This window comes from Lampetra fluviatilis, chromosome 32, assembly GCF_964198595.1.
Source record: "Lampetra fluviatilis chromosome 32, kcLamFluv1.1, whole genome shotgun sequence".
Lineage (NCBI taxonomy): Eukaryota > Metazoa > Chordata > Hyperoartia > Petromyzontiformes > Petromyzontidae > Lampetra > Lampetra fluviatilis.
In genome coordinates, this window is record NC_136306.1 from 5311932 (window position 1) to 5335868 (window position 23937).

The window sequence follows — 23937 nt, forward strand, 5'->3', positions numbered from 1 at the left end:
ATTTAGTTCCACCGTCTCGTATTCACCACACCGTGCATTGCGGCTCTTGACATATTGAGTTTTTTTTTTTGCTAATTCGAAAAAAATGTCTCCGCTTCTTGTTTTGGTTTGCCGACCTCTGCTCTAGAGGCATGCGCGCGAAACTTCGGAGGTGAGGCTGTAGATTAGCACGTACTGAAGATGCCTGCTATAGCATATGGCAAGCAAAATATGTGTATGTGTTAATTACGCGTCCAGTCATACGTTTGTGAGCCATGTGATTATTATTATTATAGCTGATTGAGTCCATTGCGGGCCTAGCAGAACGATGTAAGTTCTTAGCGCTGTGTGGTCGGGGTGGTAGTTATTGTTAAAGTTCCGCTTGTTTAATACAGAGCGACCAGTCCCACTCTGCTTGAACGTTAACTGATACGAACGTGTATTTAAATACAACACGCATTTTCTCATCTGCATCGGCAAAATTGCCAAGCGATATTTGAGGTTCGTGGTGGATTCTAAACTCAAAGGCCGGCGTAAGGCGAAAAACATTGACATTTACTGTGCGTGCAAATACAATAAACTGACAATTAATTACCCAGGAAAGCCACTCAATACTCTATCTTCAGGAGGGTGCTGCTACGTTAGGATGTTTGGCTAATGCCGTTAAGAACTACAACAACAATAATAATAATAAACACGATTCATAACGCGCACAGATATCGCGGATCGGATGCCATGTTCAATGGAGAACGGCAGCTTGGACAGGTGAGACTGTGAATGGGTGAGAGAGTGAACGGGTGAGAATCCTCAGCCTGGTGAGAAGCTGAATCGGTGACAGCTCAAATGAGTGAGAGCCTGAATGGGTGAGGGCCTTGAGCTGATCTTTGAAGGGGTGAGTATTTGCTTTGCGGGGACAAACCAGAGGACCTGGAGAAAACCCACCCACGCATACATCCGACTGGGTGACACTCAACACTGCCATCTACTGGCCACATTTGTAGTCCCACGCCTATAACACCTGGCAAGCTCTGGCTGTGGTGGTCACCCATGCGATTACTAACCAGGCTCAACTCTCTGCTCAACTTCTGAGATCGCAACATTCAGAAGATGTGCCCAGCAAAAAAAAAAAAAGCCTGAATCAATACAACTCGCAAAAAGAGCTGGAAATGACTCATGCATCGTTACGCAATAAGCAATGCGTAATCACGTAACTGTTTAACAAGTAGAATAAACATTTGGGATGTGGAGACGTGAATCGACGTGAGCGGTGAAAGGGCTGAGCAGTTGTTATCGGCGAGCGCCTATAATGTCACACACGCAATTTTCATTTCGTGCCGTTTGGGCGTTTGTAAGTCAGGCCGAAGGGCCATGGCTCCTGTGTGTGTGCTAAATTTCCAATAATGGGAAACGTTATTTGTTTTGGTAAAATATTCCATCGGTGGTCACAGCTGGCGGGGGTGCTTTTGCTGGGAGGGGAGACGCCCTAGGAAATGAAATGTGGCCGAGGATCAGAAGGGTTATAGGTGAGAGTCCAAGTGTCAGCCGTCCCTAAGTGGCGCTCCTGATTGCGCTGGGGATGAGTTAATCACCCGAGGGATGGCATCTGACACGCGCGTACGCAAAGACAAAGGTCCCCCCTCCACCCCCCGCAGGCTGTGGGGGCAAGTGCTATTAAGGGACCTTATGGTGGCCGGGACGACACACGAATGGGGTGGGTGGTCAACACCATGCCCGGCCGGGCTTTGTCTCCCCAGTGCTGATGTGTTAGGGCAGTAGGTATTCGTTTAAGGCTGAGTGGACCTAGGGGAGGACCAGGACCGGTTCAGAAAGTCGCCACTGATAACCGCGACCTAGCATTGTCGCCGCGTTGCCCGGCGCCAACCAATGTACCACCACTCCTCCTTGGCATTGTACACAGTATGTACACAAACATGCACCCACGTACACACAACGACAAAGATCACCCCTATAGCCTTAACAGATTCCTGTGGTAAGTGCTGTTTGCGAGCACTTATTAAGATAGACACGGCATACAAAGAAGGCGGTGGCTGGCCACCACCAGGCCCCCCGCCGCCTTTGTCTCGCCAGTGCTGATGTGCTACACACTGCACTTGGCCGTCATTCAAGGCTGAGTCGACATAGGGGAAGCCCAGGACCGGTTCAGATATGTGTGACTGATGCTGGCTGTGAGCTGGAAACAAACTCGAGCACGCACACGTACACACCCGATGCCTACACACAAGCGTACGCACAGGCACCACACACACATACACGTGTAGACACATTTCCCAAAATAAATCTGAAAAAAAAACTCACTCCATTAATTTTAGTAAATCATCCGCGACGCCGTAATTGACTCACTTGAGCCCAGGCTGCAATTAAATCCTGGAAACGCGGATCTCAAGGAATAAACAAGAGAACTGATTTTGTGCCATTCCTTCCCATCATATTATCACATGGATGGGCAGGCAGACAGACATCTCGTACTGACAGACAGCTAGGCAGACAGATGCCCAGGCGGCGAGACGTATAGACAGACATCTATGCAGATAGAGAGACATGCATATAGCTAGGCAGACAGACTGACAGACATGCAGAAAGACAGACATACAAACAGACAGCCAGGCAGACATTCAGACAGGTCGACGAGACAGACAGACAGGCAGACAGACGGCTATACAGACGTACAGATAGACATGTCTGTATATTTATCAATCCAGGAAAGAGCCCACGAGATACACCACGTGTCTCCGTTGTTGACAAGCGAATGGGTAAGTTAATAAAGTAGCAGCTACAATATAAACAAAAATAACAACTAAAAGAAACTGGCCAAGCACGCCAATGCAGGACCCTCATGAAAAAGAGTCTCGAGACTCCGTAACCGTAACCCGAGGATAAACGAATAACAATGATTCCCTTTATTGCTTCGATCATCCCAAAGACAGAGATCCCCCGTATAGCCTTTAACAGACTGTTGGGGCAAGTGCCTGTAAGCGAGCACCTATGGAGGTCTCACGGCACGCGAGGAGGTGGGGGTGGCCTACACCACGCCCGGTCAGCGCACCAGGTTACTCATTTGAGGCTGAGTCAACCTAGGGGACGCCCGAGACCAGTGAAAATAATTGCCGCTATCGTTGGTCATGAGCACGAGTCGAACGGCAATTGCCGGGTGTGTCGCGGAGTGTGCTACCGCTCCACACCGCTCGTTCTGTCACACAACACAACAACAACAACACAACAACAACACAACAACACACAAGCAAATGCAGCACCTTCCGACGACAAGGCTCGGGGTGGATTGCGTTCGATCGCACAGCGGACTCTGCACCAGAGATCGCGCCTTTGTCCGGCAATGAGCGCGGACATCCAACACCTGCTGCGCGATGGGTCAGGCGAGAGCTCTTGCCTCCAGAATGAATTGCTCCGTCGTTAACGAAGTCAAATGCAATGTCTTACCCCGCTGTCTGATTCCAGGACCTTAACGGAATAATCGACCACGTCACAGATTTCATGACTGAGCTCTCATGAGAGCTGAGGATTGATGCTCGGGCCTGAGCGGTGCTTAATTTCTCATGGAATATCTTCTGGTTTGCTGGTAGTCTGGAGTAGGAAAATGACGAACAGACACAGCCACAGCAGCGAGAGGAGGCATACTGGACGTGGTGTGCCGTCGACGTGAAATGAAGCAGCGGCCCGAACGTTGAGCCCACCTTGAAAAGTACCGGCCCGCGATGTCTTTATCCGCACCGATTTAAAATGAATAAAAACACCGCCACTTGACGAGTTCGCCGCTCGTTCAAAGCAGCATCGCCACGGAAACCGGCAGCGTTTAAAACCGCCTCCACGGAGAAGGGCCCGGCACTTACGCCTCCACCACCCATGCTTATCAGCCTCCACCCTCGCAGCTGTACCAGCATCTTATCCCGGCAATTTGCGCTTTAGTGCTGAGAAGAATGCGCCGCTAGCCTCCAGCAGCTACCTACGCGCTCAGCCACGCACGACTTCTGGGACAAGTGAAATGTTAATAGCGTGGCAACGGCGAAGTCACCGGTGGTGTAGCCATCAATCGTATCGGAACATCAACAGGTCGATGTGCACATCTTCATGAATGTAAAATTAAGGAGAGGCCACAGGAGTGCAACTGTGGACATGCAACCCAAACAATGGACCATATAAATTCTTGGTTCTTTCGGTAAAGTCACGTAGAAGGGAAATAATAGCTCCTGAACGTTTTGCTGCCTAGATTGAACAGGGACCCCACAGGGCAAGCGAGGGCTTCTCAACGTTTAAGGCCCCGCATGTTGACGAATGGAGGAAGGGGTTTAGGCGTTTCTCGGCGCCCTTCGAAAGCAGTGAACGCGGTCCGACTCGAGTCCCATTCCTGATCCACGGCCAATGATTTTGGTTGTCGTGAAGTATGGTCAACCAAACCACTATGCCCGTCTTGAAAGGCATCTGAGAGTGGCTTGATATTGGGCAGTAAATGCTGATTGTTTTTTACGATGATGATCATCTACGCATTGATATATTTTATTATCGTCTGTTTATATGTCCAGATGTGTGCCATCCAAGAGCATTTAAGCAAACCACTTGGGATTGGTTTTCACCTCTTGGGGTTCATCAGCAAGAGTGAGGCTCAAAACATTTACGACTTCAGTTTCAGATGTTATTGGCAAGAGCACTCCAACATTTCGATGGGGCGTTGTTGGCTGAAATAATTCCTTTAGGCCAATGAGCTGATAGACACAAAAATATGAATCCAAATTTGTTTTGTGCCCAAGGGCAAATGTAAGTGAATGTTATTACCCACAACACCCCGCTGCTCCTGACGCGGTTATCTGGCTTGACCACATCAGCCATACAAAAGAAGATGTCCCACAATTCTCTAATGACATTATCATGACGTTCTACACCACACAGCGACAAGGATGTTTGCATAAAGTTCTGCCCAGTGGCACGACCAGAATTTCTGTGATGGAACGTCTGCTTGCATCAGACCTGAGATCAACTACAGCTGTCGCTGTGTTGTTCGTAATGCATTACACTCCGTGTAATTGTAAGTCCAGCTAATGCTTCTGTAATTGTAATCATCATTGACCCCTGGTTCGGTCACTCGATCTTAAGGTCACTCGGGGGATTGGTACAAAGCTTCGGTCCGAGGGTCGCTTCATTTGATTGATCGCAGAAAACCTTAGACGCAACTGGTGGGGAGTGACCGCCACCACCACCACCACAACCGCCGCCATCACCACCGTCATCACCACCAGAGTCATCACCACCGCCGTCGTCATCATGATCAGTACCTCCACTATTTGACCGTCGTAACGATCGGCCTCCCTTTGTGAGTCGCGGCTGTGAGCAGCTCATTGACGTTTCAGTCAATTCCGCTGACAAGTCACGCAATTTCTCCCATCAACAGAAGCCCTGCAAAGATAAGACTTGAAATTGCTCAACCGTGCCTCACGATAACGCCGGCGCCGGGTTATTGTACCAGTCTGACAAATTCCATCCCGGGTTTTCACAATCGTAGGCGGCGCATTGCAGGTGGTTTCATCGTTAATTAAGTTCCGTTTGTGGAGCAGTCACAACGAACGATGGTGACGATGGTGACGACACGCCGGTGTTTGGTTACCATGATTGGACTAATTCTCCCAGGAAGCCACACGGATCCCTAAACTGCGGTGAACATTCCTGCCTGGGTCCTCTGGAAAGACTGAAGTGGACTTTCCAGCCAGTGGGCCGGTGGTTATTGTGGTTCCAGCGAAATGGCGGCACATTTCATCCCCGGTTTCCTTGCAGCCGCAGCTGATGCGTGTAAGGTGGCTTCATCGTTAAATGCATGACATTGCCATTGTGAACGGGATGATACAATTCTCAGACCAATTGTGACGGGAAGCCACGTAGATTTTCAAACTATTGTCACATTCAAATAAATCATTCAATTCTTAAATTAATCGTCAATTAACTGACTTTATTGCAATGAATCGTGTAAGCCTGGAAAACCCGAACTGGACTGTACAGCTATACTGCCCTGGAATAACATGGAGCCCCTTAATACCGCTTTACACGCCACGCTAATGCCATTGTTTTTAGCATTTTTGAACGTGTGACCAAAATGTGTTAAATTAGATTCCTTCTGACCGTAATTATCTTCTATTTGTGGCAACGCGCTCGCACCACAGTAAAAACATTTTCAATTAATAAATGGCAAAGTGTGAATGGCCTCCCAGTGATGACGATGCACAACCACTTGAGGTCTTCATCATGAGGCCTCCTTTGCCAGTACCAAAATATAATAATAGGGGTTTTCCTCTTTTTTATGGCGACTAAACTGAAACCTTTTGCAAGGAATCATGTTTACATTAACCACAATATTTGCAGTCAAAATGCAAAAAAAGACAACACTGAAAATGTATGCATTGTCCTTAAAACTGATTGGTCCACACGAGAGACAGTTTTCCTTAGAGCCTAGTCTCATACGGTGTTCGACCAGATGACGCCAAGAAGGACCCTTTATCCACACGAGCAGCACGCAGTTGTACGCCGCACGCCCCGCAAACGACTCTTCCGATCACTCGGAAAAATCACAAAGACAACACGTGACACTTCACAGAGGCCCGGAATAATTCTAGATTAGAAGTTTTCGTGACTGCAAGGGTCCATACTCTTTGTTTTTTTCGGTAAAGGAAAATAAATTAAATTAAATCACTACGTTTCGGAGGAAACACAAGCTTCCGTCTTCAGGTGGAACCGTCACAGTAAATAAGTTGAATTTAGAGTCTCACTCAAATCGCATTTTATTTTGCCAAATGCGACCCACGGTAGAGTCCACCACAACCTGGACCAAAAAACAAACGCGGTGACAGCCGCCGCCACCGCCTTGACCCCAGCGCTACCTGGCAACGCACGAGGCACGCGCCTCTTCGTCAGCAGCAACATGTTGCTTCTGCCGAGAAAGGGCACGGCCACAATTTAAACGGCGGCCGCGGTGTCACAGAACCCCCCCCCCCACCCGGGTTAAGATGCAGAGCCGTGCGCATTCATCGTAAGTGTTGTTTTTGTTAAAAAATAAAATAAAAAGTTGCAGGAAGCGACGGCCGCTAATTCGGGACAGATGGCGCTCAGCGGAGGAGCACCGCTCTCTCTTGTTAGACAGCGACCCGATTGGAATAAATCGCCGCGGCCGCCCTCGTACAAGGCAATAATAATTAGGCAATCCATTGCCCTGCCACAGCAGCAGCCCTCGGAATGAAATTAGGACCGCGAATTATTTTTTTTACTGAACTGGGGCGGGAGGGGGCAGAACACATACTTAGCTGTCAATTAAAACAAAATCACAGCTGTCATGCCTACTCTCTGTGTACGCGTGGCAGAATAATTTCATTGCGGGTTCACTGACTTCGTATCGTAATTAATCGTTTGCGGGGGTGGCGGTGGGGGGTGGGGGGTCAGGGGGTGGCCTGGAGGTTGGGGGGGGGGGCGGCGTGCCCCAATTTCTACCTCCGAGGATAGACAGAGTGAGGTTCTTGATTGCCTGCCTGGCTTTCGAAAACGTATTTCTGAAATGCATCATCAGAGGCAGCGTCAATCGTTTGAGATAATAAATACAAATGTGATGCTTCCCCACTGAGCCGCTGTTCAATATATTTGTGTGCGGAACCGGAGGTGGTTATCCAAAAAGCACAGCGGCGTTGCTGTTTGCCATCTCCGTTGGCAGCTTTGAGGCTGCGGTGGGCCCTCTGCATTCTTTTTGTTGGCAGTCCCCCGCAGCAGAGGATGATCGTCTCGTCGGTGAGTCCGACGAGGGCCGACGGTCCGGGACCTACAGCGCTGCGTGTTTGAGTCGTAGGTTTCCTTCCACATTACCATGGCAGCGGCCAGTACACTCGGTGCGTCGCAAAGACAAAGATCCCCCGTATAGCCTTAATAGACTGTTGGCGGCAAGTGCTGTTAGCGAGCACCTATGAAGGCCGGCACGGTGCACGAGGGAGTGGGTGGCCAGCGCCAAGTGGCGATGCTTACACATGGGATCAGTTAGTCATTTGAGGCCGAGTCGACCTAGGAGATGCCCAGGACCGGTTCAGATATTCGTCACTGGTGTTCGCCGTGAGCGGGAATCGAACTCGGATGGCCGGGTTCGTAGCGCAGCGCGGCGCTAACCGCTGCACCACCGCTCGCCACACGAACACGCGCAGTCACCACGTGGTTGGTTGTTTTTTCTCCGCGCAAAACATCTTGAGCGTGTTCGTGCGCCTATTGCCATGCACCTCCGAGCTATTCGAAGGATCGATACGATGTGACGTGCCTCTCATTTATTTCGCGCGAGAGAGAGTTTATATATAGTTTACATTGGTCTCTTACCGGTCCGTTCAATTATTCATGCGCAATAAAAGCAGCGTTCGGGCCACGTATTTGATTTATGCAGTTTGTGGCCACGTGTCTATTTAAGATAAAAAAAAAACCCCCCGATCTCGGATGCCAGCGACCTTCCCGTGACCTCATTATGCTGATTCAAGTCAGACGCCGCGTCACGGAAGTCGTGACGGAGAGCGACCGGCTTTGGCAGCGGCCGCGGATTTCTTAAAGAGAGCGGACAACTGCGACTTGCGACGCAATATACGGTGGTTCAGCTTCAATTTAAGCGAATTGTGCACTTTTTACGAACGTAATTTAAAAGTCTACGAGATTTCACACTCGTATGAGCATTGAGACACTGGTGCTCATCTCGTGTTTAAATCCTTTGCGGAGCCAGTGGTGGAAATTCCTCATTTCCATGCCGAGGGCGCGTCTCTCTACGCAGCACAATGATTGTTAACTCCCCCACGAAGTGGTGCTCGTTTTGAGCAACTTCCGAGGGATGATGACCCGAGACAACTCCCCCACACAGGATTTGAACTCGCAACCTGTTTGGTTGTGAACCACTCGCTCTCCTGCCGAGCCATCAAGCCAAGTCCACTAACCGCTGGCAACGACAATTTAAATACAGCGCCGTATGTATAACTATCCGCCGTGGACTAATGAACCAATTATTCAAATGCAACTTCTCGCTGGCTCCAGCGCCCCAGTGCCAGCCTCTTTCCCACTCGAGGGGTGCCACGTGTGGCCCACGCGAGCCGGGTGGTTGCCGCCCACGCGATCACGTGGGCGCGTGCGACTGATTGCTCGCTCGGGATGTATTACCCAGGACGTGCGCTGATGAGGATTTGATGGGGGGGGGGGTGGGGGGGTCGTGATTGATGGCCTCGGGCTGGAAGGTCGCGCTCAGGAACGCGTCTGTCCCAGAGATCCGGTGCCCCCTGGGAAACCGAGCGGTGGCGCTTAATTTAATCGCCGCTCAATTTATTTGGTTAAATTTTACGGATTTTTTTTTTTAGTTTCTGGTTTTCTGCGGCAGTTGTTTTTCATTTTGTGGGGGGAATAGGTGGTGGAGACCGTCGACCCTCGCAGGAGATTCGATTCGTCGGCAGCCGCGCTGCTCTGTCGTTGTCCGTGTGCGCGCACGCCACGCGTCGCAGACTTCTAGCCACGTGCAATCGTCTCAAACTCGGGCTAAGACTTTATATCGGCTGATAAGGCTCATTGAGCTAAATAGCTATTTCATCCATAATAGAGGTTTTGTTTTTGGGGTTAGATCGCGCAAATATATAAATGTGTCGTTAAAACCCGACACAGCCAGCTAGTAAGGGTTGTCACGTAAACAGAACGTGGCCAATTCGTCACTAGTACAGCACTAACCGGTGTGTTGGAGAGCCAAGCCACAACATTTACAATCTGAGCACGACGTTTTAACGACACATTTTTTTATATTTACGCGATCGAACCCAACAAAAAAACTCTTATGGATGAGATTGGTCGCGAAAGCCAACGTGTAAAACTGGCTCTTTCACAAAGACGACCACAGCCCAGTTTCAGCTGGACCGGTCCGGAACGCTGTTTGTACGCCACATCCCTCTCACCTCACGTTGTCCTCAACCTGTTTGTGTGGCTCTAGCAATATAGGTTGCAGGGTTATTAACGATAGTTGGTGTACGGTGTTTTTTCTGCAATATTTTGCTGTCTTTTCTTGGATTTTCTGTTTGCACTCAGTCACATATTCACTTTAAGATGTTTTCTTGTTCATGTTTTAGTTTTTTGTTTGTTGCGGTTGCACCCGATTCAAGAGCCGACTGGCTCACAGGGCTATACCTAATAAATGAACTTGAAAATTTGAAACTTGATAGGAAGGCGTGCCTTGTATTCCAGCAGTAGTGCCTTACACCTAAGCAGCGTTTCCAGCAAATATGAGGGAAGAAATGAATCCCCGCTTTGTAACTCTTCAAGAAAAGTTAATTCGTGTGAGGTGAGGTGGCTGGGTGACTCAGTGGTCAGGGCGCTGCGCCACCACCGGTGAGAGCCTCAATTTGAATCAAGGTGTCAGCTGTCCCATCGACAATAGCTGCACAACAAAACTCCGCGCGGTGTGAAATTAGTTTTGCCAATTTATTTGGTAATTTTTTTTCTAGGTCTGGGAAGAGAAATCATTGGGCTCGTCTGCCAAGCAACAAATATCATTCTCATCCCAGTGCTGGACCATCCTGGAACAGATCGTGAAAGCTCAATGAATAACTACTGTACATGATGTTGCATTCTCAAATAATTGATCATACGAATGATTTTAATTAGATATAATACAACATTTGTTTCAATCGTCGCTCTGTACTCCCCCCCCCCGACCTGCAAACGGCACTGACCGGTTTGGTGAAGTATGGTCAACCAACCCTCACGAGCTGCACAGCATGGGGAGGCCCTCAACTGGCAGCTCATGGAGTTAGACGAGTTACAAAATATTGATTGCCTCTAAGCGACCACTTTCTGCGCGTTGCTTACACTACGTTTTTTAAAGCAGATGCCGTGTGTTTTTTTAATTCCTCTGTAATGCCATCGTGTTTTAGACCGCATTGGCATTATAATTAACATGTCAGATTTAAATCAATATACTGTATATATTTTTGACCTCCAGCGTGCTACTTAATAAAAAAAAATCATTTTGATATTGCGATAAAAAAAAGATCATTTTGATATTGGGATTATGATCTGCTATCAATTATATTTCGCTTATCTGTTATTGTTCATTATTGATTCATTTAACCCTGACTTGTTGCGTTTGTCGGGGAAGCGGTGATGTTGTTTTTGTTGTTCATGAAACCCGATTTAAGAGCTTCTTGACTCACAGGGTATTTCAAAATAAACTGAAAGTGAATTGCAACATTAGCAATGGGCTTCATATGAACAATGTTAGGCAGCATAACTCGAGCACTCTGCAACGTGAATAACATCGCTTGGAATTTTCCAAAAATAAGAAAAACACATTTTCGCAGGACAAATATTGCACATTTTTAAAAGCTAAAAAAAAGAATAATCTCTATGAAGCCGAGAGGCTGACGCCTGCCGACTCAGCCGTGTGGGACTGACAGCGTGCAATTTGGGGAGAAGGAAGGGCCCTAATTTCATCAATCACGGGGCATTACGAGAGCCAGGCATTCTCTGAGCGATCGCGACGGGAACTCACCGCTCGAACAGATGGCGACAACGATCAGCAGCAGCAGCAGTAGCAGCGAAATCATCGGCCGAGAAGAATCCATCTCCGCGTGGATCGTCCTCCGAGCTCCGAGGTTCGGTGAACCAACTCCTCCCTCGATCTTCGCGTCTCGTCGCCGACTGCGCGGAGGCTCCGTGACCTGCCGTCGGAAGCGACAGACGGCACATAAGTCGTTGTTATATTTTATTTTATCCCGGTCCGTACTTCGGGATCGAAGTCCCGCCAGCCACGGTGAACCTTCTGGAAGCGCCCAGGAACTGCCCTGGGTTATACCGACGAAGGTCGACGCGGTCTGCTTCGAATTTCATCTGGACTTCGCACGGCAGGTGCGGTGGCCGCCTATGATCACGACTGGACATCTGTGGCCACTGCTGGACACCTGCGAAGCTACCGACAATCTGTGAAAAAGAGCCTTGTAGCTCATCGGATTTCTCCTCGTTAAAATGTTTTTATTCTGATTCGAGATCACCGGTAGGGACGTTTGCCTCGCGAACAACGGGGGAAAACGACGAAAAAAAGCGATCGCTTTTGGACGCGTTGATGGCATCACCGTTGAAGCAGGGGGTCGGTAACGAAACTGTCGAGTTTAACAGTTTTCGAAGGACGCAAGTTTGAATCACTGCCCCGGGTCACAGAGTGCATTGTTTAACCCCTTTAACCCCCCCCCACCCCTTTCGGCTGCAGCGTCTTCCACGCTTCTAGCGACGCCGTTTACAACGCATGCAATCTACAGCACAATGCATTTGTAATGCACCATAACGTTTCTTTTAACTGCGAAAAGTACACCGTATTCTCCAGATTACATGACGCACTCCCTCCCGCACACACACGCCGTGTGGACCGTGCAAGTTTGGGGTGCGACTTTTTATCTGGCAGGTGGTACGTGTGCGTGTGTGTGTGCTCGTCCGTGACCAGATTGCGTATAACTTTCCTGGCACCGGCGACACAGGTTTGGGGGGTGTTCGTCTAATTTTCCAGGGCGTCTTATAATCTCGAGAATGCGGTAATAGATACGTGCAAAACTCTTTCCCGTGCAAATTAATCCAAGCGGCATCCACCTCCTCGATGTTGTGGGGAGGCTAAATTCTATTCCGCTCTCTTCCAAATCTGCATCGTTTACGGTGGGGTGGATGGGGTGGGGGTGGGGGGTTGAGGGGTGAGTGACATCCCACTCGCCCCGCCCCCACCCGCACCACTCCACCTATGACTCGTTCTCTTCATTGTTACCGTACACGGACAGAGCAGCTTAATTTGTCAATTTTCTCACGGCATAGATTTTTGTTTTTGGGTGTTTTTTTTAGTATGAAATGTTTTTCTTTTCTCATTTTCTGGAGCTCAGCCCCAAGACAGCAGCAACCGGCCTGCAATTTCGCAGTGCTCGGCCCGGCGTCTCGACGGCCGTGAGCGCGCCGGTGGCTCGCGGAAAGGCAGCCCGGACACGTGAAGGCGATGGCGATGGTGTTTCATAAAAAAACGGGCACCCCTCATGCTCGGGGGAGAGCGGGCCGCTGTGGCGTTAATGCGTTATGGATTTCGCTGCTGCGAAAGAAAAAATAAATCGTCATCCCGCCCAACGTTAATTAGGCGACGCTCATAAATGTTGAAAATATTTCTTCAGGGACGCGGGGAGGGTGGGGGGGAGGCCGCAGGGCTGCTACTGCTGTTGCCTCTTTGCCGAGTGGGGTGTTAGAAGAATCTACACCGAGAGGGTTACGGGATCAGGGTAAACGTCGCGAGGGTACGGGTGGAACGCAGGGTGGTGGAAAGGAATATTCGCCAAATCGTGGTATTGGCCTGAATATTTAAATATCAGGTTTATAAATAAAATAAATAACTTGAGGAGACTTACGTAGAACGACCATTGTTTTTTTTGCAATCCATTATTCACGTTTGTGGATCGCTCTCCAAATGCTGAAGCAGTAATATACACTGGCGCGTTCGTTCACGTGACAACTTTATAAATGTACTGTATGTGTAAAAAAAAAAGATTTTGTATCGATCAATCGGTGCACAGTCACCACCATCTTCATCCACGATCAACCCACATCGCGTGCGCATGAGCGCACGAGTCATCGGGCAGTGGATAGACCATGACCGATGATGTTCTTGATACCCTTTGTTTTATTTCTTGCGGTGGGGGGGGGGGGGTTGGAGGCGGGGGGGGTGGCGGCAGGGGGGGGGTAGGAGGCAGGGGGGGGGGCACGCCGAGGCTGAGCTGCGTCGTCAGCGAAGCTCGGACTCGGCTCGTGGAAACGCAGTTGGCGTCTCGATTTACGCTGAGCGGCGAGAAAAATCCTTAGAACGTCGATGCCGCCGCCGATAGGACCTCTCTTGGGCAACTCATTAAACACACACCGCTGGAGGGGGGAGGGATTAGGGGGGGGGGGAGTGGCAATGGGGGGGGGGGGCTCAATTCGCAACGACCTCACTGCTTGAGCCGTATTCCTTTGAGAGCCTCGGTTCGAGCCCCGGGGCCGGATGACCTCTGGGGGAGAGCGCCATTGTTTGAGTCGGGTTCATGGACATGGTGGACTTGGAAGCGCGTGACTGATGAGTACAAAACAGAGGCAGAGAGGTTGAGTGTGCCTGCAGGAGGCAGTGCAGCAAGTAGGTTGCTGCCGAGCTATTTGTGTGGTGACGTGACCAAATCGCCCCGTACTTGCACGCTATCACTTCTTGGTCAGGTCTCGGATGTTAAGCAGGCATTGAGCCTGGATGGTTGCTCGGAGGGGTTGACCACCTTAAGTGAAAGGCGTTATAGGCTCCTGCGAGACTCCATTGTCAGGAGAGGACAGTGCAGCTGCTTGCCGAGTAGCGCATTCAGTACACACACACACAATGTCATCCCACGTTCGATAGCATCGCCACATCTGAGTGAATTCAAACCGCATGGAACGAAGCGAGGCAACCCTGTGCTTATATGCTCCCACTTTTATGCTTCCTGCTTTCCCCCAACCAGCAATGACCTGCGCGGTGAAGTATGGTTCAAGTTGACGACCCACACGGTATAGGGAGGTCTTCATCCAGCAGTGGACTGACATGGTGTCCGTGAGACTGTACACAGAGCAGTGTGCGCGTTCTTCTCTCGCACACAATCGAGTTCTCCTGTCTCCACATTTTTCCTGGATTTTTGTCAACACAAAAACAAAAAAACCGGTTGCTCAGAGAAAGACTCGGTCAAACATCCCGATGCAAGACCCTCCTGAAAATAAGCATTGAGTCTCACGATTAGACACATTGTTGGGTGATGCTGCATCGGCAGTCGTGTGCAAGCACAAAAAAACTCAAAACGCTCGTCAACAATACTGCCTTAAAATATAAAAAATATATAATCGGCGACGTTTCAGGCAACGGTTCTTCTTTATAGACCCCAGTGATGTTTACAGAGGCAGATGATTAATGAATGAATGATGCTTGTCGTAGGAACAATCATCAACGGGGAAGACGCCATATTATAGATAGTACAAGTTGATTTTATTTGTTCCACCGACCAAAATCACTCAACCTATCTAATTGGAGAGGGGGAGGGCTGTGCCACATCGCTGTGGTGTTTAGCGCACTGGACCGACGATTTCCAGAGGTCGCTGGATCGAGTTGATCTCCCGACGTGGCATTTCATTACTGCTTAATTTTACTTAGAACGACCCTTAAGAGATATCCGTTCCAAGTTATGGAGCCATTCAAATGCTTTGAGAGTGAATTGCAGATCCACTCACCGGCCCATTCATGCGCTCACCCATTACCCCACCCACCCGTGTCTGGGACCCATCTAGTAGTCCCGTTGCCTGTCAGAGCAGCAATTCACCAGCATTAACTCGAGCAAGCCCGACTCTGCTGATGAGACATTGAATGTTGAAACCTATACGGAGTGTTGCCTGCCTTGAATCAATGTTGCTGAAATTATGCACTCCCAGAAGGCCGTGCGGCTGATGGGTAGTGTCAGGCAGACTTGGATTTGTTTTTATGGAGAGATGCATATGTCAGCAAGACATTGTCTGCTTATTCATTTTGTATGCAGTGCAATGTCATTCATGCGCCGTTGTGGAGCAATGTGTAATGGCCTTCCATTTGTTTCTCCACTTCACGTTACCTTGTAGGCCGTCTACCGGTGGGCCTTCTGGACTAAGGCTATCGATCAGCATTTTCTAAGGCACTCAAACTCTGCAGCAGTTTTTTTTATCTTTGGGGTCTCATCATTAGCCAGGATTGTAAAAAAAAGGATAGTGTTTGGATGCCAGGTATTGCTGGCGTGAGCCCTCCATGTTCATCATGGGGCCCTGTTCAGAGCAATAACGAAGAAATATTTGTGCCAAGATGTTCAAACACCAAATAGATACATTTTGCAAGGCACCAATTCCGCATTAACCACACATACGTGTGGCAAAACATGCAAACATAAATATGCTCCGATGATATGAGCATTGTCTTTTAAACTGATTGGCCTACACCGGAGACAGTCTTCTTTAATGGCCTAGTCTCACCAGTGTTAGAACAGATAACGCCTATAGGTGAACAGTACAAAGATAATGCAAGTATCGGTGCACTTATAGCTTCGGCTCGAGCAGTTATGCAGACTTGATGCCTTGCAAAAGGTATCCATTTGGTGTGTGAACCTGTTTTTTATTGCCAGAAAGGGTAAAATCGATTTGTATTTTTCAGATGCTTTTTTGATCCTGGCAAAAAGGCCCCATAGATACAATATGCGTGCTGTTGTGGGGCATTCATCATTAGCCGTGCTCTGTCCAATGCTGGATGACGGAGCTCCCCAATAGGCGCCATCTCTCACGATCCTTCGATGCAATAAGCCGCTCGGCGCCCACACACAGGGATGGCTTTACTGCTCCGTCTCCACAGGGGGACGTCCTCCCGGGTGGTGGAGCATTCGGAGGCCAAGTAACAATGGCAGTGGATTTGTTCGTTCGCGGCCTCCGCTGTGCGTGGGTTGTAAACGCTGCCGTCAAAGCGTCGTGATTGCGCCTCCCCTTGTGCGCGTTGCTCGGAGCAAAAAAAAAATCCGCACTCAGGTCCGTCTCGCTGCGACTTCTTCATTGAGGAATAAGCCGCCAATTGCACAGCCTCGCGACCACGCCGGGAGACCGCGAAATTCAAAATTCACAGGCGGGAATGGGGAAGGCTTCTCGGGGCAACCGGCAATGACAAAGGAGATTTCTTCTCGTCGTATAAAACAAACGCAGCACATTCTTCAATAGCGCCGTGGCTCTCAATGTGGGAGGTAGAGAGGGGGGACATTTATAATAAGCGACGTTTCAGCCAACGGCTCTTATTTACGAGCACGTTGAGTTGTTATGTATTGCTCGTGCTTGTGCATCGCTACCAACGCAGCATATATTTTCATAAAACTGTCATCATCAGTCGTCGTTCCCCTCCCCTAGTTGTGCTGAGTTCCCCGCTGGTATCCCATAGAGAGGACTGTCAGGACAAAACTCTCGGAGCCGACTGATCTATGGCATCACATTTGTTGCTATGTTTGATTTTTATGAGTTCGATTTTCAACATTTTTCAAAATAAAGTATTTAGTATATCCTCAATAATTGGTAAAAAAAAAAGTCCAAATCGTTTAATACATCCTTAAATATCGACGACATTAAATACGTCATTTAATATGTTGACAAGTATTGAGGATATATGTGCTATTTTGTCCAAAATCAATCGTATCAACAGATATTACGACATACATATCAAAAGATATGACGACATACATATCAACAGATATGACGACATACATGTCAACAGATATGACGACATACATATCAACAGATATGACGACATACATGTCAACAGATATGACGACATACTGAGCCTCACACAAAGACACCGGAACCATCGGCAGCAGCTGCCGGTGATAAACTGGCAGTAGACAGGGCCCGGCGGGTTATTTACAACAGGCCGACAAGGACACCCAGCGAACAACGTGAGAGTCCATTGCACGGCCCTGAGAGAGATTCAACACCACGAAGAAACTGCGAGTGTCTGCAACGCGTGCGTGCGTAACGACGACTTCAAACTTTGCTCTTGACAAGGCGCTTTGTTGAAGACACGGAGAGCCCCACTGCAACAGCCCCTTATACACCGACTGAGGCCACGCCGCCCTCCTCGATCATTCTCGCTGACTCTGGACGCTCGCTCCACCGGCAGACTCTGCCGTCCCCTTCCGTCTCCCGACCACGCTCCCTTCTGGAACATTCCCGTAGCCACCGTTCCCTTCGCACTCACAACTCAACCCCCTACCATTACCTCCCGTGGCCACTAGTCCATTCGCACTGCAGGCTGACTCCCCTGCCATTACCTCCCGTGGCCACTAGTGCATTCACACTGCAGGCAGACTCCCCTGCCATTACCTCCCGTGGCCACTAGTCCCCTCACACCGCGTACAGGCTCTATTGTCATTACACACGCATGCGTGCATGCACATGCAAGCATTCGCAGTGTAAAACTGCTGCTTCAAAGAACGTATGTGTAGTGGGTACAAATGGAGAGAGAGAGGCTTCTCTGGAGGCAACACGTTTATAATAACAACATCAACACCCTAACACAAAGGGGTAGCTGCCCCTTCCACCAGGTAACCTAAGGAGGTAGTCCCTCTTGGCTAACGAGGCCCTAACACAACTGGGGGAGGCTGTCAAGACTGGACCCCGACTCGGGTCCGGTCTTGTCTTCGGGGCTTCTCTTCAGGATGACGGCTTCAGGTTTTCAGGTTAACAATAGCAGCCGGATCCGTTCAGGGGTCCGGCTTATATAGTCAGTCCCGGGGCTTCCTCCGCTCCTAGCCACGCCTCCCTTCTCGAACCTTCGAGAAGCACCTGGAACCGTTCCCGGGGTCCCCCAGCCCCCTCTTTTGGGACCCCTCCCCCGGTCCTCCGGCCACCAGCCCTCCGGGTTCATCCGTAGTGCCATGGCCCCCTGTCACCCCTGCACCGCTCAGCCCCCAGGGGCTGACACTGCACACGGAGTGCAATGCCCTCCAGCTGCGTGCTGTGGGTGGTATGAGCAGCGTCTCTCGTGCTTCACACACAGGCCGCCTTCACATGACATGCAGTGGCATCCCCCGATGCCACTGCATGTGCAGCGAATGTTGAGTCAGAATAATGAGCGAGGACTCCTCTGTCACCGGGAGGACAGGAAGAGCTGAACATTTTGAACAAATGCCATTTTCATTGCCTCCCCGCCGGAGTTTTATAATATACTTTAGGGGCAAGTGCAGTGAGCGAGCACCTATGAAGGCCACTACTCGACACACACGTACACATGAAGGGTGGAGTGGTGACGCAGTGGTTCACATATTTCATATCACTCATTAATTCTAACAAATAATGGGAGGACTTTGTGTTTTTTACATATTGTCTGCATACAAAGGGTTTCTACAGACACTTGCACAGAGCAATTCTCATAAGCAGACAAAAACTGTTAAATTTCAAATGTGCGTATTTTGTTTAGGCAGGTGAGAAATCTGCTGCTGATATTGTGTGTGTGTGTGAATTGTGTATCCTTGTCTTAAATGTACTTCTAGAGTTATGAGAAGACTGACAAACACATTCACTATATCAGTGATTGTTGTAAAATAAATAACCGCAAGAGCCAACGTTGATTTGTTTAACCGAATGGGAACTCAAGAGACCAGGATGAATCTCATGCGCAAGAGTGACCTGGGGCATCAGTCTGCTGCCAGTAGCAAGCGATGATTGCTGCTGCTGCTTGTGTGATCTCAATTGAGTAATTTGCCGTGCAATCTTCCAATTTGGCAAATTTGAACGCCGACGTAGCCACACAAATGGCCTCCTCTTGCCGATGACGTCAGGGGGGAATCTTTAACGCCCACTGCGAAGCAGACGGCGATTAGAGGCATTATTACTGCGGTTGTTATTATCACAGCCGCAGTAATAATCGGGGCGGCCGCTGGATTGAAACCGTGAACCTCAATGACAAGCGCTGGGCCACGTCACTCCGCTGATTTTTTTTTTGGACCAAATACACCAAGGTGGGAGCAGTTGAAGATCATTACAAAGGGTTTTTAGGGTTATGTCGGGTAAATATAAATGTGTCGTTGAACCCGCCACCACCTGACACAGCCAATTAGCAAGGTTTGTCACGTAAACAGAACGTGGCCAATTCGTTACTGGTACAGCACACTGGTGTGTTGGAGAGTAAACCCACATCATTACAATACTCTCCGACACAACCGGTGTGCTGAACGAGTCACGAATTGGCATGTTTTGTTTACGTGACAAACCTTTCTAATTGGTTGTGTCGGGTGGTGGCGGGTTTAACGACACATTTATATTTACGCGATTTAACCCAAAAAACCCCCTCTATTATGGGTAATATTGGTGGCGAAAGGCTACGCGTGAAAGTGGAAGCGCACGACGCTATGAATCCGGCGACCAGAGTTCGATTCCCCGCCACGGCTAACACCGGTGGTGAGTGACATCTGAACCGTTCTCTGACACCCTGCACCCGTCTGCCCTGACCATTGTGGTCCCTCTTCTTTTATCTGGGGGTTCGGAAAAGAGCAACGGCAGGCTGCAACTGCGCGCGTAAAAGTTGTGAGCCATTCCACGAAAGCAGCCGGGGTGGTAATTGAGTGGAGGCCGCTTGTTCCACCAGAAAACCGCGTCTTGCATTGGGCGCATTCGCAATTTGGTGGAGTCCCCTGATCCTTCCATTTATGGAGGAAATATCTCCACACCTCTCTTCTCGTACTCCACGTGGTGTGGTTGCTGTTGTTGTTGTTGGGACGTGGTTCACTGCGCTCCTGCCCACTGGCGTCGGAGTAGCAGAGAGGACCCAGAGCTCTCTTCTGTGTGCTTAAGTAAGGTCAGACAACTGCAAGATGTGGAGCAGCTTTCATACAGCAGTGGATTGAGAAGGGGTTCTGCGTTATTAAGCTTATATACAGAAAGACAAAGACTGTTGGGGAAAGTGCTGTTAGCGAGCACCTATGAAAGCCGGCACGGCACACGAGGGGGTGGGTGGACAACGTCATGCCCGGCCGCCTTTGTCTCCCTAGTGACGACGTTTTTTACACATCGCACTCGTTTGAGGCGATGTGAGGCTGAGCCGACCTAGGGGAGGCCCAGGAATGGTTCAGATAATCGTCACTGGTGAACTTAACTCGAGTCGCCGGGTTCGTAGCGCAGGGCGCTAACCGGTAGACCACCACTCCCCACACACACAAATACAAAATGTACACAGGTGCAATTTAACACGTAGGCTTTCGCGACCAATATTATTCATAATATAGGGTTTTGGGTCAGATCGCGTTATTTATAAATGTGTCGTAACCCTCCACCACCCGACACGGCCAAACAGTAAAAAATGTGTCACGTTTTTCAAAGGACAAAATAATTCACTTCTTTAGCCCCTGATGCTGCTCTATTTAGGACCGGAAGCAACAGGAAAGCTTCACCATTCTTGCCCGATGAAGTTGATTGTAATTATCAGCGAAACGTTGTACTCAAATTTTATAATGCTGTTGATTCTCTCTTCAACACACCGGTGGGCTAAAGAAGTGAATTATTTTGTCCTTTAAAAAACGTGACACATTTTTTACTGTTTGGCCGTGTCGGGTGGTGGAGGGTTACGACACATTTATAAATAACGCGATCTGACCCAAAAACCTATATTATGAATACACAGGTGCACTTGAACGCTTTGTTTTCGGCATCCCATAACGCGAGCTGTAAAAAGACAAAGGTGGCCCTTGGAAGCTCTGTTCGCCAACACTGCTGCTCACTTCATCAAAGGGACCCGGGGATGGCTGAGATGATGCTAAACTCTGGGCGGCCACGTGACAAATCGCTTTAATACCGTGAGCGCGGCGCTGCACGCGGGGACGCGCCTCGATGAGTTCTGAGCGCATGGCGCGTGAAGGCGCAGCACCTGCAATCACCCGCTCACACCCCTGCTGGTGGAAGGCACCTCCAACTAGCGAGAGCTCCCTACAGAGTCGTTGGCCTCCTCGTCAACGCGAGCCAGCCGTCATGGAAGAGGTGGGCGCACCTACATGTGACCACATTACACGCGACCTGCCCGTCGACCGCGGTGTACCCGTGTATAGGGGCCGTCCATAAATGACGTCACGCGATTTTGGACGATTTTTTACCCCCCCCCTCCCTCGTCACACGGCGTCACAAAAAGTCAGACCCCCCCTCAAATATGACGTCACAAAGCTCTGCCCCCCCCCCCCCAAAACCATATTTCCATTTTGAAAAGAAAACTTGCTTCAAATCGCTTTAAACTATTGTTGTCATTGTAGTGCGTATTTAATGTGGCGCTGCACTCTGATGTTGTAGGAGTGTTGTTATAACAATTAGTGTTGTTATAACAATTATATATTTATATAAAGTTGCGCATTTTTACGTGACGTCACATTTCTTAACCCCCCCCCCTTGTCACACATCGTCACAAATGTCTGACCCCCCCCCCCCTAGGGGCGTGACGTCATTTATGGACGGCCCCATACTGCTGGGCGGAGAGATGCGGAGATGGGGCATTTGCACCGTCGTTTCAACTGCCGCGCCCTGAGATTGAATCGAACTTGCGACCTCTGGAACGCAAGCCCCACGCAGTGTGCCAACCATTACAACCGCGGCATCCCCCATCCCCTATATACCAGGGGGAAATCGAAATAAAATTGTGGATTTTTTCGATTTAAAGCTTTCGTGACTGCAGGGATTCATCTTCTTTGTTCTTTCGGTAAAGTCACGTAGAAGGGAAATAATAAAATAATAAAAATAAAACATTATAAAATAATGAAGACGTCTGTCGGGGAGACAGCGTCTGAAGACGTCTGAAGACGCTGTCTCCCCGACAGCCCTGTTCTTCACCTGAGGACGGCTGCTTACGTTGTGGCCGAAACGTCGTGAGAATTATTTTATAATGTTTTATTTTTATTATTTTATTATTTCCCTTCTACGTGACTTTACCGAAAGAACCAAGAAGAAAAATTGTGGCTGTCAAAAGAAAAACCCGAAGAAAATAAATAACTTAGAGCGAACAGAGTGGGGGCAAAAAAGGGGGAGTGTTGAAACGGTTTGACAGCGCCGAAGAGAAAAGCGCAGTGGAGTGCAGCCGACAAGGCGAGAGGCGGCGGCTCGCTGTTAAAACGGGCGCACAATGAGGGGTCCATGCGGCCGGGCACTCGAGGCAGCGCCGAGTTTTCTCGAGGCGCCGGCGTTTTGTCGAATCGCACTCGGTAATGCGGCGGCGTAAGCCCGCAGACCCGGCGAACACCGAGGTTTGCATTTCGCTGCGTGAGTGAGGCCTTCCCATGCCACTTTCCAGCTCCCCCACCCCCAATAACAATCGCCCCCCCCTCCCCTGCCACCACCACCACCATCACCATCGAGCATCACCCAGAAAAAAAACCACGCGTGGATCCCCGGCATTATTATTTCCTGACAAAGCGCGCGCAGAGAGAGAGGGAGGGAAAGAGCTTTCAGCAGCCGAGCGGCGGCTAAAGTGACGCTCCAAGGCTGCTCTTTCGTTATAGATCGATAATGAAATAAGTATCGTGGAAGCGGCGTCATCTCGCCGGCTCTCGTGAAATTCATACACCGAAGGGTGGATGGACGAGGGAGAGAGAAAAAAGAAAGATATATGAGAGAGAGAGGAGAGAGAGACAGGAGAGAGAGTTCATAGAATTATATACGAGAAGCATAAAAAAGGAAAGTAAAGATTGAAAGACGAAACTTTAATAGGGCAGCATTTTGGTTCGGCAGGGTTTTGTGGACTGCAATGTTACAGTCTCACGGCAGCGGTGTAAATCACGCAGAGGGTCGTGCACTGATGCGCCGGTTCTCCGATTAAATATGATGCTTCTATTCTCACCCGCGATGGATTCGTTGAGTTGTGACAACATCGATTGAATTTCGATTTAAAGCTTTCGTGACTGCAGGGATTTATCTAGAAGGGAAATAATAAAATAAAACAAATTAAACATAGTAAAATAATTCTCACGCTGCCAAGCCTGGTGGTGCCCTTTCAGACGCTGTATTCCCGACAGACCTGTTCTTCACCTGAGGACGGCTGCTTGCGTTGTGGCCGAAACGTCGTGAGAATTATTTTATTATGTTTTATTTTTATTATTTTATTATTTCCCTTCTACGTGACTTTACCGAAAGAACCAAGAACATCGATTGCTTATAATTCACGGCAAATTGTCGGCAAATATTTATGACAAATTTACACGGAGGCTGAATAAAATGAATTTTAAGGAACGAAACAGGAGGACTTCTCAAAAAAATATGTTTGTCGCCTGATGAAGCTGGTTGTAATTACTGGCGAAACGTCGTACTCAGATTGTAAATGTTGCGGCTTTGCTCTCCAACACACCGGTGTGCTGTACTAGTATACTACACTAT

The 23937-nt window shown here is 49.2% G+C and overlaps 1 protein-coding gene across 1 annotated transcript in view; it reads right to left on the reverse strand.

Moving 5' to 3' along the window:
- The window catches only part of LOC144943804 (contactin-2-like), a 72673-nt gene extending 51239 nt beyond the window's left edge, over nt 1-21434 (reverse strand). Inside the window, exons 1-3 of the mRNA XM_078871649.1 lie at nt 21383-21434; nt 18366-18487; nt 11528-11696 (exon numbers count right to left, since the gene is read on the reverse strand). Of these exons, the coding sequence (XP_078727775.1) occupies nt 11528-11696; nt 18366-18487; nt 21383-21434 (343 nt within the window). The remainder of the gene's footprint in view (nt 1-11527; nt 11697-18365; nt 18488-21382) is intronic.
- Nucleotides 21435-23937: the final 2503 nt, after the last annotated feature.